This window comes from Saccostrea cucullata, unplaced genomic scaffold (genome assembly GCF_032062105.1).
Source record: "Saccostrea cucullata isolate Sc308-1 unplaced genomic scaffold, CSIRO_AGI_Scuc_v1 ctg847, whole genome shotgun sequence".
In the NCBI taxonomy this organism is placed as follows: Eukaryota; Metazoa; Mollusca; class Bivalvia; order Ostreida; family Ostreidae; genus Saccostrea; species Saccostrea cuccullata.
In genome coordinates this window covers 15,175-39,465 of record NW_026922866.1, presented here as the reverse complement: position 1 = coordinate 39,465, position 24,291 = coordinate 15,175, and the positions used below count along the sequence as shown (strand labels likewise).

Genomic DNA, 24,291 nt, shown 5'->3' with positions numbered 1-24,291 from the left:
ACAAGTTATTTTATACTGATATGAATAAAGTTTAAAATAATGATTTTCTGATTAGAAGGTCACATATCAAAAGAACCTTGATTTGTTAAATATATAAAGATTAAATTTAATATGCAAAATGCATTAAATCATGTCGAAGATTATTGAAATTATTACCAAAACGTGATTGGAGCATTTGTGAAATTTAAAATTTTCAGTTAATTTATCTTGGCCTTTTAAAATGATGTATTGCCTTGATTACAAATTTAGATATCTGAAATTGCTCAAAAAAGAAAGAGTTCTTTAAAAAGGTAAATATAATCACTGCACGTTTTATAAAATATATAAAGATTAAAAATTTACAAAATGCAAAGAATATCAATGAATTTCTGAAATTTTTGAGAGGTTGTGTGCATTGTTCTACGATAAAACAGGGTTTTAACGAAACGCCAGGGATATTAAAGTTATTCTATTATAACAATTATGACCATCCATTAAATCAGATTCAACTTTTGAGCCACCATCGGAATGGACAAATATGAAGGACTCAGAAAACCTTGTGGTTGTCCAAGTACCTCGTGGATCACCAGAGTATCAAACAGTCATTGACAGATTTCAAGGGGAATTGCAGACAAGTAACATAAAAAGCGATATCATTAAAGTAGGTGACCCTTATTTTGGTTTTTAAAAATATGAAAAGAATTGATGGTGTTTTTTGTTAAGCGATTTGAAGAGAAAATATTATTCTAGAATTTGATTAACCATAGTAAACTGAATTGCCTGAGTAAAACTGTATTTTTCTTTGCTTCTTTAGTTTGATTGGATTTTTCTATTTTTCATTCAATAAAAGTTTCTTTTTATTATAATGACCGTGTTTGACATATGTACACGTAAATCAGTGCAGTAAGGGAGTTTTCATAAAGCAAATTCTGAGTCGTTTGTATCCTTTGGTCAATACCTCATGAAATATGTAGATAACGAACAAAGTCCATTAAACAATCGGTAGCCGACCAAAGATGGACTTCAAAAACAATTTCAAGGTCTTTAGAATAACTAATAATGCCTCGTCAATATATCTTATTGTCGAGTTGACTACTGCAGCAAGTGGATTTTTTTCTCATGTAGGAGTTTTGAATAAATTCTGCTCTATATTAATATAAAAATAGGTCTTTCGTCTTAAAATAACTAACTGTAAATTGGTAGAAATAAATTCTGCTTTGTACTCATTTACATTAAAATACTTTTGGTAAATACAGTTGGAGAGAATTCAGAACAAGATGTTGTACCAGCAGTATGTTGCAAAAAAGAAGTTGTTGGATTCCCAGAATCCTTCTGGAACACAGAATGAGAGAGAACTGTGGCATGGAACTGACCCAAAGGCAGTCAACAGTATCAACTCTCTTGGCTTCAACAGGAGCTACAGTGGGATGAATGGTAAATGATTTCTTAGCTCCCTTTATCCTGAGTCTTAATTATTCAAAATGTTACTTATGTGAGTTTTGTCTGCTGAAGACCTTTTATCTTTAGCCCCAAAGAAGTTTTTTTATAACAGTAAACATTGTTCCTTAAAATGTCATAAAAAGCATAAAAAAAACCTTTTTTCTCAATCCTTGGCTTAGTTTTTTTTCTATTCTTTGAATAAGCCAAAATGTAAAACAAATTTTCAATTAAAAGTATAATTTTTATAAAGTATACATTGAGATTAAAAGACAACACCTTTCCCTGCTTCTTGGCTTTACTAACATTACACTTCTTGTAGATGTATTGCACTGTATATGCAATTCCTTTGTCAAATGTAATGTTTACTATAACTTAAAGTTTAATATCAAAATAAAGTTAAGTTATTTTAATTACGTTTCTTTCTCACGCAAGGTTTATTGTCAATGAAGGTCTTTCATTTCTTCACATTAATATGGTTTTGTTTTTCACTCTTATCCCATATTATCAAGTCTGTGGATTATAATTGAAATACCTATAAAAGAGATTACAAGATCAGCGTTACTCTTGAACAAATGGTCAAAAGTATTGCAATAATCAATTTCTCATAGTTTATAGCAATATGAGTAAAGTACGTCTGGAAATCACTATTCACTTTCCAAAAAAGAAACTATTCAAAATCACATTTCAGTGCCCAATACTTTTCAAATAGCACTCAACCAAGGTGAGTCGACTTACCTCACCTGTTCTGGATTCCTAAACTTCATCACAATCCGCAAAAAGAGTCAATGGGTGGTCTAGCTAACCCTTATATACGAGGAGTTATCAAAAAGTTTGTATACTAGCGCCATAAAATTAAAACCGTTTAGGTACATCAACGAATTTCAAAATATTTAGTTAACATAATATTTTCTATCTAAAGAATAAACGATAAATCATTCCGTTTATATTTTAATGAAATAGTAATGTTTTTGTAAGCAATGGTATGTCCAGGCGGCCCAACCTCGAGCACGACGTTTTTGCGACCTAGGTATAACTAAGAAAACTCTTTTGATATGAACATTTGACATCCAAAAATCCCGTTAAATCAGGTATGAGTTGGGACGCAATTGATATATTAAATATGAAATTTTAACTTCATTCTGGAAGCTTTTTGAAGTTCATAACTTTATTTTCTGTTGTTTTATGTTCCATATAATTTGAAAACACAGACTACAAAGTACTAATTTTAAAGCCTCAGTATACGACCTTTTTAATAACCCCTCGAATACTCTTTACCAAAATAATGGGGAAATTTCAGACGTATTTGATACAGCATATTCTAGAAGTAGTATTAATTTTAAGATGTGAATTTTCAAAAACTCTAAAGAACTTTTCGAATTAAACTTAAGATCACAAAGTCTACAAATCAAAACAAAATACTCTACGCTTACTCAATACATTTCACGATGAATTTAAATCTAGCCGTTCTAATATCATAAAATTGCTTATTCTACAAAAATAAACTCACAGATTTTCACATCTTGCAGTTGGTCAATAAAGTACTTAGTAAAAAACCAATCTAATTGTACTCAAATGTAATCTGAAGTTGATATCAAAACGATGCTGGAGTTTCTTTTGTAGTCTGCAAATTTAGTTTAACATTGTCAGAATATATTAGAAAAAAAAAACACTTGCTGTTTCCTCCGATTTGACATTCAGACAATATCGACAATATATTACCAATTACTAACAGTTACTTTCATTTATACGTCGACTCAAAATTCCTCAGGCACCACAGAATCTGTCATATCTTGTTCATATTAGGACATTTGGGACTACTTAGTAAATCTCGGATCTTTGAGATAAGATTAGCCTTCTCCCCTCCACTAACATTGCTTACAACTTCATACAAATGAATCAGATAATGCAGCAATTGTTCATTAAGTCTTTGTTTTTAGGCATATTCTTAATATATGGCAAGTAAATGCTACTTGCTTAATGACAAGTTTTTATTGTTGCATTATGAAAATTGTAATTTTTGATGTAAACCCTAGTTTAGAGATTGAAATAGAATTTGAATTAATATCCAAGTACTCAAATGCATTGAATGGTATTTAAACAATCACAGTCTTTATAATGTCTCTTTCTCTATTTGTCATGTATTATGACGATGAATGCTTTGTTAAAGGTTGATTAAAAGAAAAAAAGAAAATATTTTATTAATTTTTCATTATATTTTACAGCTGCTGTCCATGGAAATGGCGTTTATTTTGCCGTGGATGCAGAGTACTCAGCTCGTGAAACTTACTCTAAGCCTGATCCGAATGGACACAAAAGAATTTATTTATGCAAAGTCCTCACAGGGGAGTATACGCTTGGAAAAAAGGACATGCGAGTACCGCCAGCCAAGGATGCTCAGCATCCACACATATTATATGATTCTGTGGTATATCCTTTACAAGATCCTGAAATGTACATCATTTTTAATGATACACAGGGATATCCATCATACCTGATTACTTTTGTTAAAAATAATTAACTGAAAGAATTTTGAAGGACAAATTAAATACAATGGAATCTGTCGAATAATTAAATAGGAGTTATGCTCCTAGTATCGTATATTGAAAATAATTGTCATGCCATGTAAATTGATTAATTTATTAAGTGGATATTTAAATTGTTTTAAAATCACAAGATTTATTTATTGGGAACTTTGAGGTACGTGTGCCTTTCGCATATGCTCTTATTTTTTTCTTTAGAAAAGAATCTTATTCGTGGTTTAATTTTTCATTTGATGGTTTTTCAATTAAGCGTTTTTAACGAGAATTTGATGAATAATTGTTGAAGCAATTATAATGCTGTTTAATTCTTTATTTCTTTTTTTTTTTAATTTTAAAACAGTTACCATTGGTTCAGAGAGTTTTTTTTTATACCATATAGAACAATTAACATGTCTATTTCACAATATTTTTAAGGGACTCTTCTCAAAATACAGGTACATTAGCTATAGGATTATATAGGAAAATGCCAATTTTTAGCACTTTAAAGCAAATTATACAAATTAAATGATTTTTTTCAAACTGTTTACATTTGAGTCATATATGACACAAAATTCTACCGTACAACAAAAAAATTCATAATTTATTCTTTTGAATTTTCAGTTAACAATTGCAAAATCGAAAAAATCAGTTATGTCAAATTTTAATTTCATTTTTATACCTTTAATTTCTTCATTTTGTTTAATTTTAATAATTAAGCAAAAAGGTGTTTCATTTAAATCTTAAATATTCATCTTTTGTAAAAAGTTTACATATAACCCTATAAAAAAATTTTAAAAAATGAACAAGTGTAAGATTTTTTTTATCTTAAATTTTGGTTTAAATGCTAATTAGCATGATATGAAATAAGGGGGATATGTGTTGTCTAGAAAACAAAAACTTTTTACACTATGCTTTATTTGATATTTGATAATATCAGGTAAAAAAAATGAGATAATCTTTAAAATTTATATAAAGTCGGATACATTAACAAAAACAGTAGTTCTAAAGAGCTTTTTCCGTTAACTATTGAATGAACTAGAAAAGTATAGAATATCGGTTGCAAATAACCATAAAAACATGCAGTTTTCTCGGAAAGTCTGGATACCTTTTACTTTTTAAATCTAAGAAACATATGTATATTTGATAATCAATTTTCTGTTTTAGAAAATGGATAGTTGAAGTTTCTATTGTTTTTCTTGAATATTTACTCGATATCTTAGAATGTTCCTCTTGATACTATGATGAACTATATATATTACAGTGTTTGATTAGTTTTAAAGAAATGCTGTAAATTGTTTAATTATGCATGTACATATTACTTTGTGCTTTCAAAGATATATTTGTAAGCATTTACTTCATTGGCGATTTTATAGATCCACATTGAGAATATGATATGAAATGAAAGACACTTGCAAAATGATGCTTAAAATAATACAGTTGAATTAATGATTATACATGTATTTTCAATTTTTATGAAGAATCACAATGCTACGTTTTAGGGATTTGAGGGCTTTTAGGTTGAGGTTATATTTTAGTTGGTGCACATGGTGAGTGTGACCCGTCGGCAGGGGATGTTTACTCATCCATGGCACCTGATCCAACCTCTGATGTTTTGGAGATCCACGTTTGCTCTGCTCCTTTTGTTTATTGTTTTATGGATTTTTGAGCGTGAATACTGATCGTAATTGCGTGGACCCTGAGGTCCACGCAGTAAAAATATAAGCGAGGTTAAACCGGATGCCATTGGCAAACAACAGGCTACGCAGGCGCGAGAATGCTAGAGCGTTCGTACCTTAGGTAACTTGCCCGTAGAATAATTCGACCTATTCGAGTATTAGAATATGCTATTCATTGGTAAATCGCGCTTTTAAATCCGTATTTCGCATTTACATATTCATTGGCGGATCCGAATTTCTCTTTTATACATATACTGTAATTTATATACAAACTAAGCATTGATTCTATAGAAGATGCATCTTAAAAAGTAGGAAGAACTTGCAATATACTGTATAGATACATGTTACTTAACAACTTGAATGAAAAATGTCATTCAACGATTAGTTCTAGCTTTTAAAAGATAGAACAAGTTTTTCACCGGCATTAGTTTTGTGCATTAAGGCTAGCAAAATGATTTAATATTTCAGCAATCCAAATACCGTTTGATATATATATATATAAGCAACGATTTTTCATGTGTGTGTAAATCCTTGGGGGGGTAAAAAAAATCTGCGTACTACAGAGCTGTGCTACACGTAACCAATAGATCTCTATTTTTCGCATTATTGATTTCTTCTGTATAAATCCAGAACATATGCCAAGTCCCAGCCATTATGGGTAACATGTATCAAAATAGCCCGATTTTTTTAAACTGACAAAACTAAAGGCCGCTAATCGGAGACAAAATTTAACAATTTTGCTTTGAGACTACAACCTGTCATAAGTAGGCAGATCATTGTAGAAAATGTGAACAAACCTACATGAACATTCACTACACCTAGAAAATTTCTTAATTGAATTTCGGTTAGAAAAAAATGCATATGGTCCACGTATTGCAGTCCTTTTTTGAAGGACAGCAACTTGTCTCCATGTATAAACCGAGGTTCCGTGTCTACAATAAGGCTCAATGGTTTACAATGCTGAGAAAAAAAAATTCTCATTACACCATCAAGTGGTTGGTTATTTATATTAGCATAATAGTTTTGAGAGGGACGTTTAACAACAGGCAAATAATTAAACAAACAAACATACTCGATAATAAATAAGTTTAACCGCATAGATTTTTATTTTTTCAACTTTTACAATAATGTGATTAAAAGTGACAAAAGATTGTATAAATTATTATGGATAGTTGCAGAAAGGTGGAATAAAGAGATTTTAGTAAATTTATGATGACTATATAATTTACAATTTTACCATTTCAATCATTTACAGGCAAACTAAAACAAGATAAATACATAATTTTTTCATTTACAAATCCTTGCATTTATTTTCAACTCACCTGAGCCGAAGGCTTAAGTTAGCTTCTTTGATCACATTTTGTCTGTCTTTCCGTCTGTCAACTTTTCACATTTTCATCTGTCCACGGGGCCATATCAACCACACTTGCCACGAAGCTTTAAATATACTTGGATAAAGGAAATTCAAATTATTCGCTGAATTTGAATTATTTATTTATTAAAAGAAGGATATGGAAATAACAAAGTATTCACATTCAACATCCATTAAACAAATATACAAAATAAGAGCAGAGCAAACACGGACCTCCGAAACATCAGAGGTAGTGCCATAGATTCCCCTGCAACACCCGTTGCTCTTTGTCATAATCAGGAATTAACGGAAAAAATCCGTGGTCAGTTCAGTGGATAAATAATGGTAACAATTGGTATGAAAAACGTCAGAATATATTCAATGATAAATTGTATTTGCTGAAAGGTCATTTTCGACCATAGAATTTACAAAGCCAAGATTGGATATTCTTGTTTCATCAACTATGCTTGTCAATAATTTACCTCATTTAAGAAATTGTCTCTTACGTAAAATCATGGCCCCTGGGTTTTGTTGGGCAACTGAGATATAAATACTCCGTATGCAGGTGATGAAGGTATATTGCTGCATAAGTAAGGGAAGTTGACGAAAGTTAAGTCATCACGTTTATCATATAGCTTGTTATTTAGATGTAAATTAGTGTTTTTTCAAGTAAAATATCCAAGTATGAAGCAGAAGTGTCAAAATGAATTAAACAAATTTATGCATAGGCACACAAAGAAGTTTCTAAAAGAAATCTCAGGAAAATCAAAATTATCATTATTAATTGACAATACTCAGGTAGTATATATCAAATTTGTTCAAATTAAGGCCACAACAGGTGTTTTTCTTCCACAATGAAAAATAAACTTTGCAAAATTCCACAGTTAATATAAATATGTACATGTAAGCAATATAAATAACTTGAACAATAGATTCAATTTTGTTTACATTTAATTCCCCTTGGGGTAAAAACCAGATAGATATTGTCAATCAGAAACTCATGCATCTTTATAAAGTTTTTCAGTACTGATGTGTGCAATCAGAATTGTTAACAAAATAATTTTTCAACAGTGATCAGATGAGCGATGTGGCCCATGGGCTTCTTGTTGTTGTTTGTATCAGTTGTCCTGATATCAAAAAGCCAATAATTTGCATTTTCTGTGTATAAAAAAACAATTTTTATGTTAATTTTTGCTACAAGTGTGATTTCAAATTGTCCAAAAGTTCTTTAGAATTTTTAATATAAATGATTACACCACTTGTATATAGTTGTAACAGTACTCTTGAAGTTTTTCCTTCACTACTGTCAATATTTTAAAACTCGAAATTATTTGCTGAATTATTTGTTTATTAAAAGAGATTAATTAAAAGGTGTTAAATTTCTGCATCTGTGAATGAAATATTCACATAGCGCACTATCAACCTTCTAGTCTCTATATTCCCTAATCCTTTAAAATGTGTTTGAAAGTTATGACGTCATATAACAAAGCCGCTTCTGAGCTCTTATATTCCGTTGCAACTATTTGGTAACATTTACTTTAATTTTTTAATGTTCACTTTCATCTATATCCTACAAGTGTTAAAATTTTAAATAAAAGTATTGATATCTTTAGCTGATCTTATTTTTAATCAAAGCCCTTGGATCTTTAGATGTCTTTCGATCTCTTGGTTAATTTTCTTTTGACAAGGACCCTGATTAAAAGAATTGAGATGGTTCTTTTATAAAGGACGACTGCAAAAGCCTTACAAAGTTTGAAATGGATGAAAATATTGAAGAAAAACCTTAACAGTAGCAATAAATTGTATTTTAAATGTGTTAAAAGTTCTTATAAGTGGTACATAAATAAAGCAAGAAATGGTTGTGCAACAAAATGATTTCTGAAATAACTGTTGAATTATTTTCTTCATTTTTTCTATAAAAGTATATTTTTTTAAAAAAATCACGTGTGTGAATTATAACATTCAACATTATTCATTTATTGTGAACAACCGAGAGAGCAAGGGTAAGGAGAGGATTTTCCCTTTTAAACCATGAGCGCATGTTTGCCATTAATTGGTCTTGATATGCTTTCATGTATGCCCACTTTTCAAAATTGATTGAAAAAACACGTGGTATACCTATCCGCAAATCAATATCGCTATTTATTCCGTGAAATATATAAATTGTAATACCACCAGAAATCAACTTGCACATAAAATATTTTAATCTATTGCTTTTATTAAAGGTAAAATTTTCAAAAAAAGTTCTGGTCGTGATATTTGACTTGGATAAATGGATAAACGTGTCAGAAAAATTATCACGTGGTGAATTGTAATGACCATTCAAAAATCCCACATCAACACTTTGAAAAATTACAAAAGAGAGAGCATTATTTAAACGATATAATCTTTCTCTTTTAAACCATTTTTAATATTTGCTATGAATCTCCTTTTAGTACAACATTACTAATGCAAATATACAACTACTTTTAAAAGGAAAACAATAAAAAAAAATAGATTTCAATAAATGTATTTACTGTTAAACTGTGTGTCTTTGACTTAACTTTACTTCATTTAAGTACACAAGCTCATTGTTTGATTGATAAAATTTCTTTTCCAAAACCATTGCGGAAAAAGAAAAAAGGGGTGTCCTTGAATTTTTTCAATTATTTCTTTGAGAAACTTTCACTTTCGCTAAAATGTCAAAAACCCTTGATCAGTTGGATTGAAATTTCTACCTTTGTTGGAACGTCCCTTGATCTCATCCTATGTACACATTTTTTTTAATTTTGAATATTGAAGGCTCTGCAAACAAAAAAAAATTAATAAAAAATTAATTAACTATTGAATATGTTATACATGCATAAGTAATAGGTTTTCCATTGAAATTCTATTTTGTTCGTTGTTTACTGACATGGGTATTAAGTGGTATAGCAATACACCCCTTTGGATCCACTTATATACTTAAAACATGACCACACACATATCTGTAAGTCAGATTTTGAAATGGTTAGTATTCTTTGTTTATATGTTAAATCTTTGTGGTGGGGTTCTGAATTTTATTCAGATTAAGGTGAAGATTTTCCACTGTGAAAGTTATTATATATATACAGTTAAAGCTGCTGACTTAATTTCTGAAGACCTATGATCTTAGACAGTTTATGGTAACATAAAGAATGCAAATAATTGCTTTTGGAGAAAATTCTAGTTTTATAAAATGGACATAAATTCTTATTTCCTCGTTTACCATTTATCCATTATCAGCAAAACATATCAGCATAATAAAAAGAATAAAGCTACAAATTTGTGTTTTCTATTGATGTCGGTAATACCAACTACACAATGGCGCTCACCAAGGGGTTTTCTATGGTGGACGAGAATGACTGCTTCACATTAGCTTTGGCAATAGGGTTAACCTTTTATAGGTCAATAGGTAGAGCACTGGATTGACAAGCCAGATCGAGCCCTGGATTCAATCCATAACAGAAACAGTTACATGTCTCTGATAATTATTACCTATCTTAGTCTCAGGGTTGGTACGACCTACCTGGACTGTATCGTCCAAGCCTCTTTAAAATTGATGCAAATACCGAGTATTTAACCATGCATGATACTCATTTAATATTCTTTCTCCTAGAATTCACTAATCTTTGACTGAAATTTGTACTTGCCGGAGTAGCTAGAATTTGTGTTGTAGTTTTTAAAAGACGAACTCCAGTTTGATTTTTTTAAATATATATTTTGGCATGTTTCTGTCCCCTAAATGCTTGATGAATTATGTTGACATGCGAGAAAAGTATGTCAAAATGCAAGATAAATATGTCTACATGCATAATTATTATGTCACATGCGAGTTACTAATATTTGTTTTTAGAGAAATTAGGTGTGATTTTACTTACTAACGTAAATAAGGAAATGCCAGTAATCGACATCATACAAGCAAGATATCGATGCAACATAACAAATAATAAATGTATAAGCAAGTAAAGTGTAGCCTTGATATATTTCCCTGATTTTATTCACTGACCATGCTATCATTGTATAAATAACATATAGAAAAGGTTTTTCTAAAAAAGCTGGAAGAGGGGGTATACACAGACTTTTAAGATTTGCAAAAGTCAAAAGATCTGCCCCCCCCCCCCCCCCGGAAACTGGCAGTGAATACAGAATCAAGATAACAGTTTCTTGTTAGTCGACAAACACCGACTTTCTTATCTTGACTTGACAAGATATAAAGTCGGTGTAAAGTTTCATAATATATACATGTAAAGTTTGTGTTTATCAAATATTGGAAGAACCCAATACAATGACACTTCGGACCTAAAGACAAACCATTATTTTTTGTGCGTTAATCCCACTGAGAGATAGTTAGTTGTGATATTCAAAGCAATATGAGCTGCAACTTTAATGTCGGAGTTTATTATTGCAGAATTGGAATAAACTGTTTCAATAACAAACAAAGAACATTTGTAATGTTCTATGGATCATATTTGCGGTGGAAGAACTGTGTATAATCTTTGATCATGAAGATTGAACAAAATTGCGTTAAATTGTAGTCCTGTACAATATTGACTTCTTAGATAATACTATGCATTTGATTATACAGAAGTCTTTCTTCTGAAATAGTTTGATGCTTTATTTTAGTATAATTGAACATAAAGGTTATAAATACATACAAATCTATCATTATAACAGATTTTAAAAGGAAAAATAAAATTCTCAAAAATGCAGCTCATATTGCTTTAAGCAAATACCCATGTGCTTCATTATATGTTGCTTATTATTAAGGTTCTTATAAGCTGAAAGTAAGTAGTTGACAACACATGTTAATAATGTATGCTTTATTTTAATGTGCAGTACACATATGGACTTATTTAGATTCACAGTAAGACATTAGTAGTATTACACTTGACATTATCTCTGCAAACTCTCCCCACAGAAATACAGATTTACATAACACCTCTGCAATAATATGGGCGGGAAAGTATGAAACCTAATGTTTTAGGGATTGAATTTATTTTTCAGTGTTTCAATTCAGAGTATACACAATTATGTATAGATATATACATTATGTAAAACAATAAAAAGCAAAAAATATAAAATGGTGCATACATGTATATACCAAATCAATACAGTACTAGTATTTTACAAGTTTTTTCCTTCTTTCTTGGTAGGTGTTTCTAGACATTCTTTAAAACACTGCAAATCTGATATACTGCAAAATGAAATAACAATCAAAATCTAAAATTATTCAAAAACATTTCTACACAATTATTTTTTTTAAGCTGTCTATTCTATGTTTTGTAGCTTCCTGCGAATCATGACATGGTCCCTGTTTAAGCTACAATTCATACGATTGTAAAGCTCCGTGTAAGTCTCCCACAACTTGCTGACATATTCCTAGTATCTGCCATGATATGTCTCTTTCTTCTAAAGGAACATATCTCCCATCATCATTGAGCAGCAGTGTCTGTAGGTCTGTCAGTGACAGTGAACACTGGGATCTATTACCCAGTCTATAGTGAGATAACACTGACAACATTTGTACTATTACACATGGTGGAATAGAAAAATAACGTGAATGTTGAAATGCAGTGGATTGTTCTAATGTTAATTCTTGAATATAGCATATCTTAATATGAAGTATAATTGACAATGCCCAATCATTTTTAATTCTCCTAGACAAAGACAGACAACTCATATATTCCCTGTATCTATAACTGTCTCCCATACCGTTACGCATAACATGGGGCTCTGAAAGTCTTCGTTTGGTTTGGTTAGTTATATACAGTGTTTCAATATATCTCCCTGCCCTATAGTGGAGTGACAAGACCATCAAAAATTTGAATTTAATGTACCACCCTACCCTACGGCTGATTTGTACTTTTTTGGTCAGATATATTATCAGGCAATAATTTTTGCCCGGTCGTAGAAAATTCTATGGTCAAAATTTAAAATAAAGGGAGATCAAAGATCAATGAATGAAATCTGACCATAATATTGTATATATAAAGAAAAGTTCAAGGAATTCATGAAAGTAATGTATATTTGTATAGGAATTTTATTTATTCGATGAATATTTTAATTTCACAGAAAAGGAACGAAAAATTGAATAAGAATGCCCGTTTGTCTGTCTGTAAAATGAAAGTTTTGTCTTATAGTATTTTATTTAAACTTAAAAGGTTTAATGCCAATGTACATTATTCTTTACGTACAATCACGTAATATTTAGTACACAAATTAAAGAAAAATAAAAACAAGAAGAACAACAACACCCATCACCCCTACCCCACCCCACCACTAAAAAACCGAAATATGACCATAAATTTCGCACTTTTTACAATGTTATGTTTTTATTAAGCATTTGTCCTCTCATTCATTATTTTTTAAAAGAAATTGTTCGATGCTTTTTAAAAAGTCTTTTAATAAAAATTCTTTTAGAGGTCATCCTTGCTCTCTCTCACACTGAATTTCGGTACTCCGGTCTCATCGAAAGGACAGACAACAGAATAGTTCAATTCTTAATATTATTCATTTCTCTGTCTATAAAGGTCAATTTTTTATCAATGAATGTTGTCTATGATTTGAAAATTTATGTTTAATTTGGTGAACTTTTTGAAAAAGCGTTTACTCATAAATTAAGCAGGTCATATTGTATAGAGATTTTGGAGATTTAAAGATTTTAAACACGTATTGGTGTTAAAGTTGCATTTCTTTGAAAAGGGTCGAAGAGTTAAATTAATGACGTATTACGTTTGCTAAAGCTGTAATTTCTATTCATTGGTTTTCATGTACATGCATGTACATGTATATCTTTATTAACTTTTCAAGAATATATTTCATTTGAAAACTATAAAAGCAGAAAATTTGTAAAAGAGCTACACTATAAAAGTAATGAAAGCCGATCCTTTAAAAGATACTTAGGTGGGTAGATAATAATTCGAACAGTGCAAAATGTTGATCACGTGGCAATATTCACATTAAATGCATATCGTGCGTGGCTTTTTTCATCATTTTGAAAAAAGGCTGATTGCCTTAATACCAATCTTTGTCATTTCATCAGAAGTCCTAAAAAGAATGTTGAAAACCCCTTGTTGTTTCTGTGGTTGGTTAAAGATACCGTATATATATAGTACTATGTCTGTTGTCTCCATTGAAATTTGTAAAATTAATATTAGACAATTAATTCTTGAAGCAAAACTGACAATTCTTTCTCAAAAGGAAAAATATCGAAAAAGCTTTCTTATGACAGATCAAACCATGAGTTTTCCAAGCAGAAACTTCAGTGGATTGCTTTAACGTTTCCGTTTGATTCATATCTTCCTTTCTGGTACGTCTTTTTAAAAGAAAACTTAAGTACTGTAAGCAAAATATGATACCCCCGCTCATAAAGGATTATAGTAACAGAGTGGCAGTATGTACATATAAATGAGGAATTGCGTAAACAAAATTATATGTATCTCTTAGTTTGAATAATGACAAAGTCAATGTTTTTGCTGTCGAAAACACTAAATATATTTCCAAAGAAAACATGAAATAGTTTCTGTAAAGTGATGGACAGTCTTTAAGATGAAATACTAAAATCGTTTTTCTCTTTCTGTTTCATACTTGCGTTAATCTGTATTGCTTATGAAGTAGAAAGGCAATATCCAATCATGCAAGATATCTTGTTCAAACAAGAATGTGAAGGAAAAGTGACATGTTTGTCCTTTGCGTATTTTAAAAAAAATTGAAAAAAAGAAAAAATACTTTCAAATGCTCATTACTTTAAATTCAAACTGAATATTAGCGTTATCTTATTAATAATAGAAGCCACTTTAATATATTTAACAATGATTTGATCAATGGAGTCCCTGTCATAGACATAATGGGATTCTATAATCCTTTTCCAGTTACACAAAATATTTTAGATCAAGTAGAAAACAAGACTTAGTGTGAGGATGTCTTTAAAAAAGTGCGGTTTATTTGATCAGAAATCATTGTCTTATAAATCTTTCTAACGCTTAAGTAAACATTCGTTATAAATATTGCATGAAATAATTGTATTGAATATATTTCATTGAAATTAAGGCAGTTTCAATAACAAAACATCAGGTTTTTTTTAAAGGGGGGGGGGGCACAAATTATATTCCTGATTGATTCGGCATTGTTAATTTAGATACCTGTAGCTATCCTATCACACACAAATTAGTATTTTTTTTTTAAATTAATAATTTATCTTTGAAAAAAAATATTATTAGCAAGTAAAATAAATGACTTAAATACCCCCCCCCCCCTCCTTTCACTTTCATCGCAAGTTAAACAAATTGACTTGAGAAAACTCTACAAACGGGCGAACATTTATGAGTAGTGTTGTCTCTTTTATAAAATATAACTTTCAGCCGTAGGGTATGCCGGTCCATTAAACTCGAAAACTAAGCATCTTTTTCAAGGATTGTCACTCCACTACTATAGTAATACAAAGCTAAATACAGTGAATGTGAGATGGTTCCTATTTGTGATGATAATTTCAACATGTTGCAAAGACCATGTCTTTTATGTTGTGAGAGTCTTTGTCTCCATAAAAAACTAGATACATAAGTGTTATCATTTTGAAAAATGACTGACGATCTGATGGATTCGGAGCAAGGTGGTGTCAAGAGCTGTAGTCTAACAAATCCTGGCGATGTATCTGTGTCCTCCATCATTATAACATCATGATGTTTCGATGAATTGTAATCTCTTAGTTGAGAAATATCATTTATTAGTTTATTACAAGAAGACTATGCCATATAATCCTGGTCAGATGTATCAAACCTAAATCCTTCTCTATAACTGCCGCTAAGGATGGTTCTTTTTGAGCAAGGGTGGTGTTTTCCCTTATAGGTATAACAATTACACATAAAATTGTTTCTTAGCAGTAAGTCATCAATATCCGTCACGTCCCTTCCGATTGCCACTTTACTCGGTGTTCCTATCTTACGACTCAGACAGGCATAGAGGATCTCTGATAGGCGGAGAATGTGATCCATTCTGTAAATTAAGTATTAAGAAAAAGTAATTATATAGGTATTCAGTAGGTCATTAAAATGTAAACAGCTTGTTTCTTGTATATATGGTATATATATAATATATATATATATATAGTATATTATAGAGGCACATTCAAAAGTTAGAAACTAACTACATGTAACTTGATGAATAGGACCGTTTATTCATTAAATATGAAGATCTACATTATTTATGAAATAGATTTTTTTTATTTTGTTTCAAAACATTGAAATATTAAGATTATGCAATTATTATGAATAGTTTTTCATTTAGTTTTTTTTTTTAATTTTAGAAGCGAATTATAGTGTATATAATTATTCGTTAGTAGTCTATAGTACAAATTTAAGTGCAGAATATCTGATTCGGATCACTTTATTAAGAATTTATGTTGAATAAACTATTTCTTACACAATGAGTGTAAGACTCAACTATGTATTTACTGATTTTAAAGGGAAAGCCCCTTCTTATTGTACCGAACAGTTTTTACTTCAGCCAAATTTTAGTAAATGTAATATAAAGTCGCATAGTAAGGGTTGATCCTTACCCTGTACGTCGCGGGTTAGCACTGCAGAACGTGGAAACTTGTCCGTCGGATGAGACCCTATGAACCGAGTCGCGTAACGCATTAGAAACTGGCACGAAAGAGAGTCACCACTACACTACAGCCCTTAATGCCGAGCACAGGTCTAAACTTTTAGACATCAATTTAATTGTTGAAAATAACTTTTCTATCACAAAACCTTCAAGACTTGTAGTTCTCTTTTACTGAGAACAATATGATTATTTTCTCTGTTTCCCTGAGTATTTTTACTAATTGACCTTGAGTAATGCGTAATAAATGTATTACACTTCTTCTCAAAAATTTATTGTAGAAAGACGGCCAAAAATTGTATGTATAGCAAACGTGCTTTGAATAACATATGGATTTACCACATCCTGTACGCGTATTCAAACCCATCAGTTATATATGATAATCCTCTTATTTTAAAATTTAAAAATTAAATAATTTTGTTTCTTAAATTCTATGCAAAAATGTTCCAGTGCTTTATATACCTATTTCTTAGTAAGCCTATTTTCTTTAAAAAAAGAAGAAGATATAAGTTTGTGCAGAATTCTGCATTTAATTATTATATATATTATATTTTATTGTCTCTATATTTATTGAATTTGGTACTTCAAATAATTTTTATTTTTTTTATCAATAATTATTTGAATTTGCTTGCAATTTCAGTTAAAAATTTTACCTGTTAGGGGACGACCATTTGATCCGGGGGGGGGGGGGGGGAGCTGGAATTTTTTTTGAGACGGATTATTTATTTTCATGCCTGTAGAGGACAGATTATTTATTTTCAAGATTATCAAGGACAGATTATTTATTTTCTTCTATGTCTTACCGTACCTTGATCAATTGATTCTAAAAGACTAATCATTTATATACCATATATGGATACAGGATTTGGGGAGGGGACAGGTATTACTTTGTTTAGGCAAGAGGTCTGACAAAAAGTACAAAAAGTATGACATAATTAATACTGGTCATACCGTACTTTGAATGAAGTAAGTTGAGGGAGCAAAGCTACCTGAAGCTCTTGGGTTTTTCAATATGTATAAGAGTAAAACTTTTGCAGGAATTGGTCAGATGTGTACCAAAGTATGACATTATTAAGTCATATCATACTTTGAATAAAAAGGGCCCAGGGGCGAAGCCCCCTGAAGCTCTTGGGTTTTTGTGTATTTTAAGAGTAAAACAGGCACAAAAATATTGGTATTGTCCCAAGGAATGGCATTATTATTATTATTCGTATCATACTTTGAAATTTTAAGGGAGGGCCTGGGGTCGTACACATGTACGTCCCCCTTAAATCTGCCAGTGTATATTTTGTATTAATTTATCTGGAAAGTATAATTATTCGACAAGAAAATTTATCTTTTGTGGTGTATAAGAATTGGTTTGTATTTAAAGTTATTCATCACACCTACTAAGTGCACATTGTCATGTTGATAAACTGACTTAAGTATCCAGTCTGGTAATCTGATTTTAAATACTATTTGGTTCTAAAATGGCGAGCGAAGCGAGCCAAAAAAAATTTTGAATTGAAGACTTTTGAGATTAAATTACACGTAAATAAAAAAGGTATTTTTACAATATTTAATTATCAGAAGTGAAGGTCAGAATATTTATTTTCTCTGTAGTGGAGGACAGAATATTTATTTTCAACCTTTTCAGGGACAGATCATTTATTTCCAAAATCTGCCAGCCCCCCCCCCCCCCCCCCCCCCCCATAATCAAATGGTCGTCCCCTTAATCATTTTTGAATATCTTACAAACAATAAAATCTCCACAGATATTATTTTAGATATAAAAATAAAAAAAACATTTTGTTTTGTTACGATATTTTGTAGTTTGAATATAATTATTTAAAAATATTTACATTTCCAATGTCTTTGTCCGAGATAAAATTACATATAGTTAATGTACTTTATATTTTCTGAATATACGGGTTCTCAATAGGCACGGTTAAAAAATCATGTCATTGAAGTAATGTGTATTTATATATAATTATGGTGTTTTCTTTTATTCGAAATAAAAATGTCTTGTACAATAAAAAGAATTATTGTCAGGAATTATGAAGTCAGGAAAAGAAATAATTGTTCAAATATGTCCATGTGGCGATTGTTTTATAATTATGTATAGCAGATTCAATTAGAATGTTACTTTCTTCATTAATGCAGCAGATTTGCATTCGTGAACATTTTCTGTTTTAAATGTATCCATGTTTTGGAGAAATTATTTACATTTTCTATGTATGCTATTCCTTTTTTAATTTACGTATTACATTTTTAAAATAATAATATCCCTTGTAATTTTTCTTTGAATGTTCTTCTTTCTTATCTATAATTCAAAACTTTCTTGATATATAATTTACCTTGAAAAAGCCAGAGACGGAGCTCTGAAAAATTAAAAATGCAGTTATGTCAGTACATCTTCCCTTTGCTTTCTTTTTAAGGCTCTTTATTCCAACGATTTTAGCCTTCATTATCTGTTGACAGCCGCTTCCTCCTCTATTTTTACTTTTTATATCTTGGATTCTTCACCAGTGGTCAGATGTCAGAATTTGTTAAGGATTTTTTTCTTATTTTGTTCTTCCGTTTTAACGTTTCTTTACATTTTCCTTCAACCATCTATTCTTTCAAAATTTAAATCATTCGGTTTTTTAATCGGGCGAATTTCAAAAATAAAATACAATATTGTCAAAATTTTTCAATTTTGAACCATTTTTATTTTACTTTACAATAAAGTTACTGCATTATGCATTTATTTTTAATTTCAACTCATTTTCTATTTTTTATTATGATATATATAATGACAAATATAGAATGCAGTTTATATACGTCATCTAAAAATCGATTTTCCCCTCCTTTTGTAATATATTTTCATTGTAACTATTTTTTAATTACCGAATAAAGTCACTTCTTTATAGCCTTGTCTTGTTTTCAGTATTTAAGACCAATTTGCAATTAATTTTATAATTCAAAGACATTTTCCTTTTCACCATTTCTTCAAATTTTCTGTCTTTCGACTGTATTTTTAAAGATATGTATGCCGTGTTAAACAGGTTTTTTTTTGCACAGCTGAAACCAAACAAAAATTTCTGGAGTTTGATAAGCTATCAAAAATAAAGCATTCCTGCAAATTCGACGAAATATTATTCGGTATCAACAAAGTACTGGTCGTGGATAGAACACGATATGCTCATGCATATTTATAAAGGACTGAAGTCTATGCTGGACCTGCGCATGTGCGCGGGAAAAGCACCGCGAGAATCATCAGGTTGAGGAAACTATTTTTGTGACGTCTGTTGAGTGAGAAACCAACATGACTTACAAATCGACCAATCGACTCAATGAGCCGCATTTAATGCATTTATGGGTTATTACATAAAATACTACGTCTTTTTCGAAAAGGAGAGTTTTTAAATCGCTCTCGGAAAGACGTGATGCATTTTCCAAGCATTTACACGCTTAATGCATTATGTACATTATTATCTACTAATCCCAAAATTAGAGTTTTCCCCCACTCCATTCTACAGGTCCGTTTGTTTACAGTTTCCCCGTGCTGTTATGTCAGTGAAAAGACAATTTCACGTGACTATTACTCAGTTTAAAAAAAAACCAACTCTTAGGTGTGTTCACGTATTGACAATGTTTACAATGTGTACAACTTCGAAACATACAACTTATGTCACTCAATACACGTTCTACGATCAATGCACATGCGAATTAATATATAGGTAATTAAAAGAAATGTAACTTGGCTTTCCAGCCGTCATTTGAAATTGCATTCTAAATTTCCCTAACCCACGTATTTGTAGTAAAAACATACATGTAGTAGACCATCATGCTTTTCGGCTCATTCACGAGATTGGACCATTGTTTGCTGTAAGAATGCGAGACCACGTAATCATGAATATGTCGATAAGAGGCGGTTTAATATCCGACTCGGAGAGAAAATATTTTTTACCAAATATTTCATAACCTTTAAAGGTACTTGGACACAGATTTGAAGTTATTTTTTTCTCTATAATATTACGACTTAAATATTTTAATAGCTCATCACACAAAAATTAATTAAAAATCTTATTAATTTTAAAAGTTATTAAAATTTCCAATTTTTTAGCGGGTTTGACTGACACATCCTTGCACTTTCACATCTTGTATATAAATGATAAATATTAATAGTGTAATCCAGAAAATTCAGAGTAGACATGTTCGAAAGCAATACAAACACACAATATATTTTCAGTCCGTGCAGTTTTGGTGAGCAGACTTCGGCAATATAACGCACCCGGAAAATCGTAAACAGTCAACAATAACTGAGCTCTTGCCCTGTTTACAAAAACTGTGTAAATAACACGAGTGATCGATTTGCACACAAGACTTAGCTCGAAATGACGATACCTTTGAAGGAGTTTTGCTTTCTAATATTTCTACTCTGAATAAAATTATTTTTCTGGATTAAAGTTTTAATATTTCTCACTTTCACACAACAAGATTGCCACTTGTCCGAAGGATTAAGAATAAAGTTAAAATTTGTGAAAGTGCAAGGATGTGTCAATCAAACCCGCCAAAAATGTTGAAGTTTTAATAACATTTAAATGAAATAAGATTTTTAATTTATTTTTGTGAGAAATGCTATTGAAATATATAATTCGTGATATTATACAGTTTTTCTGAGAAAATATTAGCTTCAAATCTGTGTCCAAGTACATTTAAAAGTGATGGAGTGGAATTGTCTTACTTGCAAAAAGTATATAACTTATATAAATTGATGATACACCACATATATTTATTTCTTAAAAAATAACATACTAATACGGCATACATTTATCTTTAAAACACATAAAAAATGAAGTAATATCTTACTTTATTAGGTGTGCTCGGTAAAATAAATTCTGTTTACACGGAAAACAACAAAGATTTTTTTTAACTTCAATAAAGTATTTAGTATAGTACAGTATAATATTACTACTTCGTCTAAATAGTTGCACCAATCAAGAATACAAATTGCCCCTACTACCACAAACAGATTGATGAAACCTGAATATCAGACTCTGATCGTTATTTTAACACAGATGTAAGGTCCATTATCAATCATTAAATCAAAAGTCGACTGATGTGCTTTTATACTAATTGTTAGACCATGATTACACAATAAATTATTTACGTATTTTTCGAAATTTCCCGGTCATAACAAGGAGCTGACGACGTGTGTGACCGGTCGGTAAGGGATACTCAATCCTCCTGGCACTCGATATTTCGACTTAGGTGTTTAAGAGTTCTGTGTTTACTATGATCTAGATTTGTACTGTTTGATAAGACTTGATAAAACTTCTGAGCTTGAGTACTTTTCATTATTACCATATATTTCATTAAAGTGATTAAAAAGGACCTAAGAAAGTTTGTTTAGCTAGTAAAAATTTTTGTTCAAACATCTTCAGTTTTTGTCCATTGTTGTTTCCTGTACAATTTTTCCCAACTGTATCTTGGATATACCATAATAAAAATTGTTCAAAGAAGGATTCTGATAGATTGTTTTTACTAGTTTTATATATTGTTCTTCTTTTTTATTACTCCCTTTTTATCTTGATTTTCTTTTAACCACGTTTTCTTAAATTTACTTCCTCTTTCCTATCTTGTTTTTCCATGCTTTGATTAAGGTTGAAAATAGAATATTTAATTTGTTCTAAACTAATCATTTTCTTTCCTTTTGATTTTTCGAGAACATGTTCAAATGATATATTTAACCTGTTTTCTGACTGTCTCTTTTTAAGAAATAAATAAGAAGTTAAAAATTTCAATGGGGAATAATTGAATTGGATCCGTCAGGTGATCAACTCCTGTGAAGGTCGAAGGAATGTCCGTAGCCTGGAAAGTATTAAAATGATCAAAACGTTTCAGTAAAGGCATAATTTATAATTATGATGTAGACAGAGACCCTCGCACCAGCTTAACTTGTTACGACAGCGCCAAAGCATTAGCTGTTCATAGCGTTTTGGCAATGCTTTGATATTTTTCGACAGATTTAGAATTTTTTCGTGAGTAAAATTAAAAGAAACAAGAAGTGTTTGTGAAACACCGATGGCCCCGTATGGCAACATAGCGAAGGTTAAGCTTTCTCAAATGCAGATCAAATATGTTGGTTACAAAGTAAGGCCTTTTCACAAGAAATGAGAAATATTAAACGTAGCTACACCTGTTCCAGGGTTATGACCAAGGTTAACATTTTATAATATGGGACAAACTCCGTTTCAAGGTCAAAGGGTCAGGGTTGTTGGTTTCTAAAGAAAGGCAGTGTCTCAAAGATTAAGTATGGGTAGCATGAAAGCGCTGGCCCTTACCGTTCAAAAGTTATGGTCAAAGTTAAAAATTGTAAAAAGTAATTCAAACTCCAAGATCAAGGTCAAAGGGTCAAGATTCTTGATATCCAATGAAAGGTATTGTCACAAGTACAGTATTACACATGTGAAATATGAAAGCTCTAGCCCCTACTGTTCAAAACTTATGGTCAAGGTTAATGTTTGTAAAAAGTAAGTCAAACTCCAAGGTCAAGGTCAAAGCGTCAAAGTTCTTGATATCAAATGAAAGGTCTTGCAACAAAGATTAAATTTGCGAAGTATGAATGCCCTAGCCCGAACCCTTCAAAAATTATGGTCAATGTTGTATTTTTAAAGTAGGTCAAACTCCAAGGTCAAGGTCAATGGGTCAAGGTTCTTGGTATCCAATAAAAGATATTTTCATCAGAATTATATATGTGAAGTATGAAAGTCGTAGTACTTATTGTTCAAAAGTTATAGCCAAGGTTAAATTTTTTCATAGGTACGGAAATCTCAAAAGTCAAGGTCAAAAGGTTAAGGATGTTGGTATCCAATGAAAGGTCTTACCACAGAAAATACATACGTGAACCATAAATGTCCTGGTATCTATTGTTAAAAGATATGGCCAAAATAAAAGTTCAAAAGTTTTGTGTTAAAGTGGGTTAAACTCCAAGGTCAAGGTCAAAAGGTCAAATTTGGTAATACCCAAAGAAAGGTCTTGTCACAAGAAATACACATGTGATATATGAATGTCATAGCTCCACTAAATCAAACGTTATAGGCAAGGTTAAAGTTTTTGCGGACAAACAGACAAACAGGGAGACAGACAGACGGACGGACACGACAAAAACTATATGCCCCCGAAACTTCGTTTACGGGGGCATGAAAATAGTTTATTATGAATATTTAACTAAAGGTCTACCAAAAATAAGGGTAAACGTTAGAGACTGTGCTTTTGACATAACACGTGTACACAAAGGCTGGTTTTCTACAGGAATATTCTTTATATGTGTACAGGTTAAATCGGTAGCCAATTCAATTCTTTTTTTGGCGTGTATATGGGAGCTTGCATATTACCCATGCTATTTAAACATTGTTAAGTGTTAAAAATGCGTCGAGGATTTCCTTTTGTCATTAATTTTTACAATCGGAGGCGAATTCGTTATATCCACATTATATTATGCTATTATCTACCTCCCAAATGTAATTTCCATCATGGAAATGAATTTTTTGACTACGGACAAAACAATTCCAATAAAAAATATTCCTAGATAGTTCTAAGATAGTTCAATAATTTCTGGAGACAGTTAGTTACAGGGTTGAATAAAAAGAAATTCATACTGATTTTAAAATTGTAATGAGACGAAATCATTAAAGGAAATCCTTCACACAAAGATTATTCTGTTAAGCATGAGATGTGTCCAATTTTAAAAAGAAAGAAA

General features: G+C 30.8%; 1 protein-coding gene across 1 annotated transcript; it reads left to right on the top strand.

The window, feature by feature from the left end:
• The first annotated feature begins 511 nt into the window (after positions 1-511).
• On the top strand, positions 512-4,239 carry LOC134262616 (protein mono-ADP-ribosyltransferase PARP15-like). Its single transcript, XM_062744994.1, has 3 exons — positions 512-640; positions 1,236-1,413; positions 3,642-4,239. Exons 1-3 carry the CDS (start codon positions 518-520, stop codon positions 3,935-3,937), a joined length of 597 nt encoding a protein of 198 aa, XP_062600978.1. The 5' UTR covers positions 512-517; the 3' UTR covers positions 3,938-4,239.
• The last annotated feature ends 20,052 nt before the right edge of the window (positions 4,240-24,291 follow it).

Coding starts and splice junctions, on each gene's coding strand:
- LOC134262616 (XM_062744994.1), top strand. CDS start 518: ATGAAGGACTCAGAAAACCTTGTGGTTGTCCAAGTACCTCGTGGATCA. Junction 641..1,235: donor TAAAAAGCGATATCATTAAA/GTAGGTGACCCT, acceptor TGGTAAATACAG/TTGGAGAGAATTCAGAACAA. Junction 1,414..3,641: donor GAGCTACAGTGGGATGAATG/GTAAATGATTTC, acceptor TATATTTTACAG/CTGCTGTCCATGGAAATGGC.